The sequence below is a fragment of the Salmo trutta genome, chromosome 23 (assembly GCF_901001165.1).
Source record: "Salmo trutta chromosome 23, fSalTru1.1, whole genome shotgun sequence".
NCBI classification, from domain to species: Eukaryota; Metazoa; Chordata; class Actinopteri; order Salmoniformes; family Salmonidae; genus Salmo; species Salmo trutta.
The window spans coordinates 7922216-7935640 of NC_042979.1; the positions used below are offsets into that span (position 1 = coordinate 7922216).

The following is a 13425-nucleotide window of genomic DNA, read 5'->3' on the forward strand; positions in this document are numbered from 1 at the left end:
GGGTTGGTAAATCAGAGTTTACCAAGGGCTTGCAAACTACCATGGATTACAAAGGGAAACCCGGCCGTGAGCTGTCCAGTGATGCAAGCCCAGACAAGCTAAATACCTTCTATGTGTGCTTCGAGACTAGCAACACTGAACTATGCATGAGGGCACCAGCTGTTCCGGATGACTGTGTGATCACGCTCTCCGTAGCCAATAAAACCTTTAAACAGGTTAGCATTCACAAGGCCGCAGGGCCAGACGGATTACTAGGATGTGTACTCAGAGCATGCGCTGACCAGCTGGCAAGTGTCTTCACTGACATTTTCAACCTCTCCATGACCCAGTCTATAATACCTACTGTACATGTTTTAAGCAGACCACCATAGTCCCTGTTCCCAAGCACTCCAAGGTATCCTAAATGACTTTCGCCCTGCAGCACTCACAGCTGTAATTATGAATTGCTTTGAAAGGCTGGTCATAACACACATCAACACCATCATCGCAGACACCCTGGACCCACTACAATTCCGATTCCGGCACAACAGATCCACAGATGACGCAATTTCAATTGCACTTCACACTGCCCTCTCCCACTTAGACAAGAGGGGAAATAATTATGTGAGAATGCTGTTCATAGATGTCAGCTCAGCGTTCAACACCAGAGTCCCCTCCAAGCTCATCACCAAGCTCAGGTCCTCCCTTTACAACTGGATCCTGGACTTCCTGATGGGCCGCCCCAGGTGGAGACGGTAGACAACAACATCTCCTTCACACTGACCCTCAACACGGGGGACCCTAAGAGGTGCGTGCTTAGTCCCCTACTGTACTCCCTGTTCATCACAACTGTGTGGCCACGCACGACTCCAACACCATCATCAAGTTTACTGACGACACGACGGTGGTAGGCCTGATCACCGAAGTGATGAGACAACTTATAGGGAGGAGGTCAGAGACTTGGCAGTGTGCTGCAAGGGCAACAACCTCTCTCTCAACATCAGTAAAACCAAGGAGCTGATTGTGGACTACAGGAGAAAGAGGAAAGAGCACGCCTCCATCCACATCGACAGAGCTGTAGTGGAGCGGGTCGAGAGCTTCAAGTTCCTTGGCATCCACATCACTAAGGACTTAACATGGTCCATATACACAGTCGTGAAGAGTGCATGACAGCACCTGAAAAGATTTGGTATGGGCTCTCGGATCCTCAAAAAGTTCTACGGCTGCACCATCAAGAGCATCTTGACTGGCTGCTTCAGCACTTTGTATGGCAAATTCAGGTATGTTTATCCCTGTTTTGTTCCGTTTGCTTCCTTTTAAGAAACATTTTTCAACAGGGCTTCCACCATTTTAATGTAGTCAACTGGATGGGACTTCCACTTCATTGGCTGATCCCTCCTGGCTGATCCCTCCTGGTGACCAACACAAACGGAAGAGATTAAATCAAAATATCATTCAAATGATTGTAAAGATGAAATAGAAATGTAAACTAAATGTTATTTAGAAAATATATTTTTTTATATACAGTTAAAGTTTAGAACTTAGGTTGGAGTCATTAAAACTCGTTTTTCAACCACTCCACAAATTTCTTGTTAACAAACTATAGTTATGGAAAGTCGGTTAGGACATCTACTTTGTGCATGACACAAGTCATTTTTCCCAAAATTGTTTACAGACAGATTATTTCACTTATAATTCACTGTATCACAATTCCAGTGGGTCAGAGGTTTACATACACTAAGTTGACTGTGCCTTTAAACAGCTTGGAAAATTCCAGAAAATTATGTCATGGCTTTAGAAGCTTCTGATAGGCTAATTGACATCATTTGAGTCAACTTGAGGTGTACCTGTGGATGTATTTCAAGGCCTACCGTCAAACTCACTGCCTCTTTGCTTGACATCATGGGAAAACCAAAAGAAATCAGCCAAGACCTCAGAAAAAAAATTGTAGTCCTCCACACGTCTGGTACATCCTTGGGAGCAATTTCCAAACGCCTGAAGATACCACATTCATCTGTACAAACAATATTATGCAAGTATAAACACCATGGGACCACGCAGCCATCATACCGCTCAGGAAGGAGATGCGTTCTGTCTCCTAGAGATGAATGTACTTTGGTGCAAAAAGTGCAAATCAATCCCAGAACAACAGCAAAGGACCTTGTGAAGATGCTGGAGGAAACAGGTACAAAAGTATCTATATCCACAGTAAAACGAGTCCTATATCGACACAACCTGAAAGGCCGCTCAGCAAGGAAGAAGCCACTGCTCTAAAACCGCCATAAAAAAAGCCAGACTACGGTTTGCAACTGCACATGGGGACAAAGATCATACTTTTTGGAGAAATGTCCTCTGGTCTGATGAAACAAAAATAGAACTGTTCGGCCATGATGACCATCGTTATGTTTGGAGGAAAAGGGGGAGGCTTGCAAGCCCAAGAACACCATCCCAACCGTGAAGCACGGGAGTGGCAGCATCATGTTGTGGGGGTGTTTTGCTGCAGGAGGGACTGGTGCACTTCACAAAATAGATGGCATCATGAGGGAAGGAAAATGATGTAGATATATTGAAGCAACATCTCAAGACATCAGTCAGGAAGTTAATGCTAGGTTGCAAATGGACAATGACCCCAAACATACTTCCAAAGTTGTGGCAAAATAGCTTAAGGCCAATAAAGTCAAGGTATTGGAGTGGCCATCCCAAAGCCCTGACCTCAATCCCATAGAACATTTGTGGGCAGAACTGAAAAAGCTTGTGCGAGCAAGAAGGCCTACAAACCTGACTCAGTTACACCAGCTCTGTCAGGAGGAATGGGTCAAAATTCACCCAATTTATTGTGGGAAGGTTGTGGAAGGCTCCCCGAAACGTTTTACCCAAGTTAAACAATTTAGAGGCAATGCTACCAAATACTAATTGAGTGTATGTGAACTTCTGACCCAATGGGAATGTGATGAAAAAAATAAAAGCTGAAATAAATAATTTTCCCTACTATTATTCTGACACTTCACATTCTTATAATAAAGTGGTGATCCTAACTGACCTAAAACAGGGAATTTTTACTAGGATTAGGTCAGGAATTGTGAAAAACTGAGTTTAAATATATTTGACTAAGGTGTATGTAAACTTCCGACTTCAACTGTAAATCCTTCTCTGAAGGCCTAGAAGGCCCTCACGGTTCCTCACTGGCAGGGTTGGGTAGGTTACTTTCTTAATGTAATCTGTTATAGTTACAAGTTACCTGTCCAACATTGTAATCAGGAACGTAACTTTTGGATTACCCAAACTCAGTAACGTAATCTGATTACATTCTATTACTTTTAGATTACTTTCCCTTTAAGGAGCATTAGAAGAAGACAAAAATGTATGTTACCAATTGAACAACATCTATTGCTGGATAAATCAATGTTAAAGTTGACATTGCTGGCCATATATGGATGTTAAATGTTACTTTATGGGTTGGTTACGTAGGCTTCTTCTAACCCATTGCTTTCTACTACATATAATAATACTGTTAAATTATATCTTTACATTAGAAGTCTATCAGAATTCCAGTCATTCTAATAAATGTTACACCCCTTGATCTTCAAGAATAGGACTTGGAAATATGAAAGTATAGACTAGCCAAATTGTTTTACCTGAGAATGACCCCAAAACTAAGGACTTATTAGCCAGCCCTACTCTGTTGTGTATGATTTTATTGTCATGGAGGACTGATTGTGCTCATTGATTCGAGTTGAAAACTAAATGCTGCGCTCATGGAATTGCATGCTTTGCCAAGAGTGGGCAAAGCTGTCATCAAGGCAAAGGGTGGCTACTTTCAAGAATCTAAAATCTAAAATATATTTTGATTTGTTTAACTCTTTTTTGGTTACTACATTATTCCCTATGTGTTATTTCATAGTTTATATGAAGAAAAACCCCTGAATGAGTAGATGTGTCCAAACTTTTGACTGGTACTGTATGTATAATATATAAATAAAAAAATGGATGTAGCAACTACAGATTGCCCCTTTAAGTCTATCAAAAGTGTTCGAGTTTGAGCATGTGTCCATTAGGCCTATGGATTTATTTTTTTATCAGCATGAATTAGATTGAGCAATAAAAGCCCCACTTTTATTCCATAGGCTTTTATCCGCACTATGCAACTGTTGCAAGAGCACATTTTTCACTTGCTGTCCACTGGTTTCAAAAACAATGATTGATAGGCAGTTTAAACTCCTTGAATGCAACCATTATTGGGTTCAAATACACATTTAGATTTGTGAACAGCCATCCACAACAACCACAATCCATAAGGCGCAAATAGCTAAATGAGAGAGCAGCAGTGTGATTCACATCAATGCGCTATGTAGATATCAATAATAAGTGATATCCGTATCGCCGTAGATTACACCACTATTGTCATCCTTACCTCCAAGCGTTTATTAAAGTTGGATAATCTTTGGATGCCGACAGCAGTCGCACAATTGGAAGACATACCTTGGAATGTAGCCTACAAAAGCCTATTCCTGCTCTTTTCCCGCGATCCATCAAACACATTTGTTGTGTCACCATATTGGTCTCTGACTTGTGGTCAGACTCGCTCAGGTCGAACAAACTTAAACTTGTGCCTTTTTTCAATGATGATTTGAATGTCATTGAGAAAACAGAAAAGTGTCAAAGATTGTTTTTTGCAAACATCCTTTCAGAATTTAAAAGTAATCCTCGAATTAATCTAGTTTTTCAAAAGTATCGGTGATCTGATTACAATATTTTTGCTGGTAACATAACAGATAAAAGTTACTGTTTTTTGTAATCCCTTACATGTAACGGATTACATGTAATCCGTTACTCCCCAAACCTGCCCACTGGGAACTGGTACTCCCTGTATATAGCTCAGTGGCGGTCGGTGCCGTTTAAAATGTGGGACGCCGATAATATGTTTAGGAGCATGGCCTTATTGCTATTACAGCATATTGGATGACTGTCATTCATATTCCATTCACACAGCTCAATGTAACATTGATAGGTTTAGGATACTACATGAAACTCAAATTTTCCCTGTACCCATCATGAGGTTGCTACAACCTAATCTATGAATGAAAGTTTACAACGTAGGTGCACAGGTCGAGAAAAACGTTTGAGTAATCAAGGTGACAGACAGTGACACATTCAATACCGCCTTGCACACTCTGGCCTGCATCTACCTGATCTAGGGTGTAATCTTTAGTCCAACAGTTGCAAACAAGTGTTTCTATTGGACAAATTCAGGTATGTTTATCCCTGTTTTGTTCCGTTTGCTTCTGTTTAAGAAACATTTTTCAACAGGGCTTCCACCATTTTAATGTAGTCAATTGGATGGGACTTTCAACTTCATTGGCTGATCCCTCCTGTTGACCCGGTTAGAGTCATGTCCCACTGGGTCATCAAGAGGGATCAGCCAATCGTGAAGAAGAAAACTGATTACTTCTTATTGGAGATAGCCTCAATGGTGCTGCCCATGCTGTCACAGGCACCTCAATGGCACAGATACAAAGATGAGTCCTCTATCTATCTCTATGGGGAAACTCTGTCATATCCAGGACTGCACCTGTCCATAACCTGTAATACATTACATAAACGGAAGGGACTTCCTCACCCACTGGAGATAGAGCCTCACCCAGAGAGCTGTGCATGTCAGTGTGTGGTTAGACAGACAAATCCTTAGATTTGTCCAAATGGACAAATAGAATGCTATTCTAGTTCTGGTTAGACACCTGACGTTGTACTCTACAAACTTCTACACACAACTTATTATTATTTGTTAGCTAAGTCTAGGCTGTATAAGCACATCAATATGATATTTACAGCATAACATTTGTGTCATTGTAACCTGAACACACTCATTGATTGTCGTTGTTAAATGTATCTACACTCAAGCTAGGCGATATTTGTGGAATGTCCACATGTAGCCTACACCTGTTGTAGAGATATTAGTAGTTCTGGGATTTGTCCCCCGGGAAAGATCTAACAGCGGACATAAGGAGAGATGAGACGAGAAAAAACTAGCCAGTTATAGAATATTGTGTTGTAGCACAGCTGAGCTGACTCAAGACCTGGCATTCAAGACAACTCTTGTTTGCCTTCAATCATGGCTGCTGAGCATTGATGAAAAACAATGCCAAATCAGGAAGTGCAGTCACCCTTTAATATTATGACCAGAGAAACCTGGATTTGCCGTAGAATACTTTTCAGAGAATATGTGTAGATTCGGAGTGTATTGCAGGTCAATCAATTATTTATTACAATTGGCATACTTTGTATACCATCAGTAGATCTTTATGTGCACAGAAATAAGGTAATTTTGTTTTTTTTACAAAGCCATAAGATACTGTACGTGGTATAGCAAAGTACAATCTTAGGTGAGTACATGGGGCGCTATATACAGTGGCTTGCGAAAGTATTCACCCCCCTTGGCATTTTTCCTATTTTGTTACCTTACAATCTGGAATTAAAATGGATTTTTGGGGGGTTTGTATCATTTGATTTACACAACATGCCTACCACTTTGAAGATGCAAAATATTTTTTCTTGTGAAACAAACAAGAAATAAGACAAAAAAACTGAAAACTTGAACGTGAGTAGCTATTCACCCCCACTCAATACTTTGTAGAGGCACCTTTTGCAGCAATTACAGCTGCAAGTCTCTTGGGGTATGTCTCTATAAGCTTGGCACATCTAGTCAGTGGGATTTTTGCCCATTCTTCAAGGCAAAACTGCTCCAGCTCCTTCAAGTTGGATGGCTTCCATTGGTGTATAGCAATCATACCATAGAATCTCAATTGGATTGAGGTCTGGGCTTAAACTAGACCATTCCAAGACATTTCAATGTTTCCCCATAAACCCCTCGAGTGTTGCTTTAGCAGTATGCTTAGGGTCATTGTCCTGCTGGAAGGTGAACCTCCTTCCCAGTCTCAAATCTCTTGAAGACTGAAACAGGTTTCCCTCAATAATTTCCCTGTATGTAGCGCCATCCATCATTCCTTCAATTCTGACCAGTTTCCTAGTCCCTGCCGATGAAAAACATCCCCACAGCATGATGCTGCCACCACCATGCTTCACTGTGGGGATGTTCTTCTCAGGGTGATGAGAGGTGTTGGGTTTGCGCCAGACATAGCATTTTCTTTGATGGCCAAAAGGCTAAATTTTTGTCTCATCTGACCAGAGTACCTTCTTCCATATGTTTGAGGAGTCTCCCACATGCCTTTTGGCGAACACCAAACGTGTTGGCTTATTTTTTTCTTAAGCAATTCATTTTTTCTGACCACTCTTCCATAAAGCCCAGCTCTGTGGAGTGTACGGCTTAAAGTGGTCCTATGGACAGATACTCCAATCTCCGCTGTGGAGCTTTGCTGCTCCTTCAGGGTCATCTTTGGTCTCTTTGTTGCCTCTCTGATTAATGCCCTCCTTGCCTGGTCCGTGGGTTTTGGTGGGTGGCCCCCTCTTGGCAGGTTTGTTGTGGTGCCATATTCTTTCCATTTTTTAATAATGGATTTACTGGGGCTCCGTGGGATGTTCAAAGTTTCACATTTGTACTTCTCCACAACTTTGTCCCTGACCTGTTTGGAGAGCTCCTTGCAGACTCTGGGGCCTTTCAGAACAGGTGTATGTATACTAAGATCATGTGATAGATCATGTGACACTTAGATTGCACACAGGTTGACTTTATTTAACTAATTATGTGACTTCTGAAGGTAATTGGATGCACCAGATCTTATTTAGGGGCTTCATAGCAAAGGGCTGAATACATATGCACGCACCACTTTTCCGTTTTACATTTTTTTGCAGTTTTTGAAACAAGTATTTTTTTTCATTTCACTTCACCAATTTGGACTATTTTGTGTATGCCCATTACATGAAATCCAAATAAAAATCCATTTAAATTACAGGTTGTAAGGCAACAAAATAGGAAAAATGCCAAGGGGGATGAATACTTTTGCAAGGCACTGTATCTCTGCAGATGAGCTGTCTATCTGATCACAATCACTGATACTGGTCCCCCTCCACCTTCTGGTTGTATATGGATAACTTGTAATTATGTTTCCATAAAAAAACATAAATTACTATCATATTTTTTGGAATCTATCAAATTACTATAGGCCGAAATTAGGTGTTTTTGGCTGGGGTCCACACAAAACAATCATTTTGATTTGTTAAGAACAAGTTGATTGACAATCATGAAAAAAAAGAAAGAATTGAATAAACCACATTTGGGCTAAGATCTAAATTATGCCTCTGGCGTCAAATTGACCCCAGTCTGTAGCTTGAGGGTTAAAGCACCTTTTAGGACAGCACATCAGTAGCACTGCAGCACAGCAAAGGGGTAGGAGTGTGTGTGTGTGTGCTTGCATGCACGGCGCGTGTGTCTTTGCTCTTGTGTATGTTTGCATGCACGGTGTTTGTGTGTGTGTGTGTGCACGCGTGTGTGCGTGTGTGTGTGTTTTGTTTGGTGCCACAGCACAGTAGTCACTAAGTAGGCTTCTTGATGCTCGATGCTAGCTGAGATAATTAAGGTTGAGGGCGGACAGCTCCCTCCAGTGCCTGTCGAGCGTTGATCACGCTGGGGCCACAGACTGGGGCTTTTCATTTACACAAAAAGGAACTCGGCAGGAACATAGGACATCTCACTGGGGAACTCTGGTGGGGTGCTGTCTTGGGATAGTGGTGGAGCGTACAGAGGGAGGGCATGTTTGTGTGTGTGTGTGTGTGTGTGTTGGGATGGGGCAGAGGGAGTAGGCTACTCAGCTAGTGTTTGAGGCTGTCTCGCCACTATTTAAGCGTTGCTGGAGTTGGTCTGTGTTTTATCTGAAGCTTTAGCAGTCAGTCACACAGCAGTCCCCTAAGCTTCCATGGATAGACTCTTTACATTCTAGAGCGAAAAGAGGTTTGGTTTTGAAGTGACTTTTCCCCACCTTCTGTACTACAGTAGTATACAGTGGGGATGGATGAAATCCCCTTTGAGATACTCCGTCTGTACTGTTGCCTGCCTTTTGTTCATTACTCTGCCTGCCTGTGTCTGTCTGAGTGCCTAAATTCCTGAGAGTGTTTTTGTGCGTTTGAATAACTGAAGTGGCTGGTAAGTGAGCGACTATGTGTGTGTGTGTGTGTGTGTGTGGGAGGCTAAGCCGGATGTCTAGTATGAATTGACAAGAATATGAAGCTCCTGATACATCTCATTGTTCTGCTGTTGAAGCTCAGGGTCCTGCTGTTGTGTCAAGTCTCGCCCTCTGCATTTCTCTATCCCACTCATTCACTCTCTCTCTCCTCCCACTGAAAGAGGGAGGAGTGATGCTGTGATGAGAAACTCCACCTAACTAGGACACTCACTGCATAATCAGAAAGAACAGCAAGCAGCAAAGTAAAAAAAGAGAAAAATATGCTTGCAGGGGGAGGCAGAATTCAGTTTACAGAACGTGTAGCTGCAGGTAAATACGATTCTTATAGGCTTTTCTTTATCTACGATGTGTTTATTTCTTAATGCCTCACCTGAATAGCTTATAGACTGTGGAGGGGGTGCATCAGAGTTTAAACCTGACTCTACTCCTACACACTAGGCCCTAAAGCTATACTGTCACCACCGAAGCAGCATCTTAGCTGCCTTTCTTATTCTTCCTTTTTCCCTTGATTTTCCTACCCCTCTTTTGGTTTATTCACACTATGGAGCCAAGCTGAACCAAGCCGAGCAAGGCTGTACTGTGCTGACTTGCTTACTCATCCACCATAGTTGTTGGAACTAAGCAGGAAAGGACAATGGGTGTGTTCGGAAATTGCCTCCAGAGTGCGCTCTGGACTGTTCATAGACTCAGAGCATTGTCAGATTGTCTGTTCATAAATTCAGAGCGTTTCACTCTCAGAGCGGTCAGACCACACACTGGACGCTCTAGGTGAAGAGTAGGGTTGATCCTAGCTTTCTGATCTCACAATGGCAGTCAAGCACCGAAGCTAACTGGCTAAAGCTGGATAGCTTGGTAGCTACATCCAGACATACAGTAAATGAGAGAAGACTTTACTCTGAACATTTGACTTACCTTAGCAGAGCTGGTTCGACTGTTTTCATGTTATCTAGAGGGCCAGTGACTTTAACTGTTTTACTGGCAAGAATTTAATTGAGTTTTTTATGTTTACTGAAACCTGTCATAACAACCAGGTGTAGGTTGTTTGTACATGCATCAATTATTCTGAGCTGTGGGACTCGCAAACCAGAGTGCAGTAATATCGGAGTATGGTACAGTTCAGGTTGACATGATAGTGAGAGGCGGCTATTTGTGACTTAATCCTTCTGTCTCTTCTCTGCAGTGTGGAGCATGACTTTCGGCTGCAGGAGGGGGCAGTAACCCGCACGTGGAGGGTAGGAGACCCTCCAGAGGGCTCCCCCCTAGCCGCTGTGACCCCCCAGCCCACCACGCCACACCGCCAGGACTCACCCCTGCCGGTGACACCGGCACGCCCCCCTCACAGCGGCAAGAAGAGCCGGAAGAAGTGCTTTTGGTTCTTGTGAATTTTAAAAGGGGAAGAGTAGCGAAGGACACAATGAATTAGGACACTCCTTCTAAAGACTGCGGAGGACTGAGTGGTAGTGTGTGGAGTGTGGGGCCCAGATATGGAAGGAGAGAGAAAAATAAAACGGACGCTCAAAACAAGTGTTAGAAGAAGCAGCAAACAAGAGGGAAAATTAAAAAAAGGTATAAAAGAGATATTAAAGAGGTATGAAGGCAGTTAAAGGACCTGGAAGACCCCTAGTGTGGTGATGAATGGAATCTGTTTTGATCCTGACGTGTTTGTACTGTACAGAGTGGAGAGTGGAACATGCATGTGTTGTAGTTGCACCGAAATGCCTCTTCAGCACCTGAGATCAGTTGTTCGTGCAGGGCCCTCCCTGTACTGTAAAATGTGCTGAAGTCTTCTGAAAACTTGATCCACCTGGTAGGGGCAATTATAGAAATGAAAGTGTAGAAGATGAAAAGAAAAGGTAAGGAGAAAAGAAAGGAGAAGGAAGCGACTAAGTATAAAAGGCTAGGGAGTAAAAACGAGAGGAAAAGAATGAGTGTACAGAGAGAAGAGAGGAAGGATCCATCCTCATCACTAATGGACAAATGAGGGTCAGAACACCAGCTTTTATATCCAGAGATGTTTCAGCCAATCAATTATTATGATGACCCTTATTTCAAACTTTTCATAGAACTGATCATTCAAAAACTACACACACACACAGTCAGGCTGAGAAATGCACCACAAGAAAAAGTGAGGGTAAAAAAAAGATTAAAGTGTACATAAAACAGAGTGTTCTACTGCTTGAATTGCTATATTTCAGATACGGATTACTGGTCTATAAACTATTTTACCACAATTTGTTTGCTTTATGTAATTTATGCTCTCATTGATTTTTAACAGGATGAACACAAGTATATAGCACCTATAACACTAGTACTTACTTTATTGTAAGTCGCTCTGGAAAAGTATGCGCTGGGTGGCATATAGTATTATATATTATGAGTGAATAATCACTTAAACGTTAGTAAGACTGTGGCCGTGACACAATGGTGTTTCAACTAACAACTTTTCTGCATGCAAATACATCGATTGGGATGAAACGCCTGTTGACCTCAAGCGATGCAGGACCCGAAACATTATGCAACCCAACACAAGAAGATGCAGAAGCAGTGCATCATGGTCCCCCAGATGGCTTTGCAGACCCACTTGTCCTGTACGCTCCGGGGCTCGTCTCACAAAATTAAGCCTCAGCTGCTTGACGACTGCAAACGAACAAAAACACAGCAGATTCCTCGTTAGTGATGGTCTTCTCATCGTGACACATACTTGTGTCAAAAGTCTACACAAACGTTTGACAACAGTCAATTTGTTTTCTTCAAAATCTTATGCAATTGATTGGGAAAGGGGGATACCTAGTCAGTTGTACAACTGAATGCCTTCAACTGAAATGTGTCTTCCGCATTTAACCCAACCCCCTGAATGAGAGGGGGGGGGCTGCCTTAATCAACATCCACATCACTCAGGAAACAGTGGGTTAACTGCCTTGCTCAGAGGCAGAATGACAGATTTTTACCTTGTCAGCTCAGGAGTTTGATCCAGCAACCTTTCAGTTACAGGCCCAATGCTCTAACCACTCGGCTACCTAGCCTTATTCTTTCTCGCAGTTTCCCAATACAGATAAGACGGTGTTGGCTGAAGGAAGGAGAACGGAGTTTTTCGTCTTGGGAACAGATGTAGTGTGGCAGATGTTGCAGAGACAGAATTGATATTTCAAGGCTTCACAGACACAACCCAACAGCCTAACTGTTTCAGGCTGCCACTCTGAACAGGTTTCAAGCAACACGCCCTCGTGTGTCAATAGATAGGACACTTGGTTGAACATTTGGAGAGCAAGCACTGCCAAGTTCTTGCTGCTGAGCACCCGGACATGGATCCTCACACACACAGAGTAACAAAGTCTCTCTCTCTCTCTCTCTCTCTCGCGCACACACACACACACACACACACACACACACACACACACACATTCTGGGACATTGCATCACACAGCCTAATTCAGTTCAATAGAGGCCCGAGGCTCACCAACTGAACCCTGCATCCCGTGGTGCTCCAATGAGGTATATAAGTGGAAGTGCTTTTGCTGTGCAAGTATCACAGTCCTAAAAACACACAAACACACACACGCGCACAATCCCCCTCCCACACACAGCAACCCCTCCAACATACACACCCCAAATGTATAGTGCTTCTCCCAGATGATATTACATGATCCCCCCCCCCCCAGAGCAACACAGTTGTTTCTCACCCACACATCCAGAGGCCTTTCCCCATCTCCCTTCCTTGGCTCTGTGTGAGGAGTGTAGAGTTGTCAGTCATTAATCCTGTACAGCAGTGAGCTGTAATCCTGATGACAGAGCAGGGATTACAGAACAGAAAAGAAGATCTGAGGTCTGCCTGGGAGGAAGGAACAAAGGGGAAGAGAGGAAGACTGGCTCGGAATACATACAAATACACAGCCAGGTTGGACTGGAAAATGGTAAAGGTAACACATTTTGTCAGTGCTGCAGAACAGATAAGGGTGATTCACAAAAGCAGCTCCCCTTCACATCAATTCAGCTCTGCTCTGTCGGTGTGAGTCTAAAGGCAGATGTCAAAGTGTAGCATTACAGTGGCTGAGAAGCGGGAGTGATGGGTTCAAATGGATGAACACAATGTCTGTTTCGAGACACTTCAAAGCGATGCCAGGGTCAAAGTTGGCCAACGCAACGTAACGCAATCCAATGCAATGCAGCTAATAGGCTTCACTGACAAATTCTGACCCGAGGCATCAACAAAAGTGCATGAAATCCATGTCTGCCCTTGTACGTGCTGAAGATTAATGCTATTATGAGTCATTAGTCTAAGCTGTTAAAGAATAGAGAAATTATGTCTCTCTTT

General features: G+C 42.8%; 1 protein-coding gene across 4 annotated transcripts in view; it reads left to right on the plus strand.

Moving 5' to 3' along the window:
• LOC115159204 (mucin-2) overlaps positions 1–11344 on the plus strand; it is a 47586-nt gene extending 36242 nt beyond the window's left edge. For all 4 annotated transcript variants that reach the window (XM_029708680.1, XM_029708682.1, XM_029708681.1 and 1 more), the window contains one exon: positions 10294–11344. In XM_029708680.1, coding sequence (XP_029564540.1) covers positions 10294–10495 — 202 coding nt within the window. In that variant the 3' untranslated portion in view covers positions 10496–11344. The remainder of the gene's footprint in view (positions 1–10293) is intronic.
• Positions 11345–13425: the final 2081 nt, after the last annotated feature.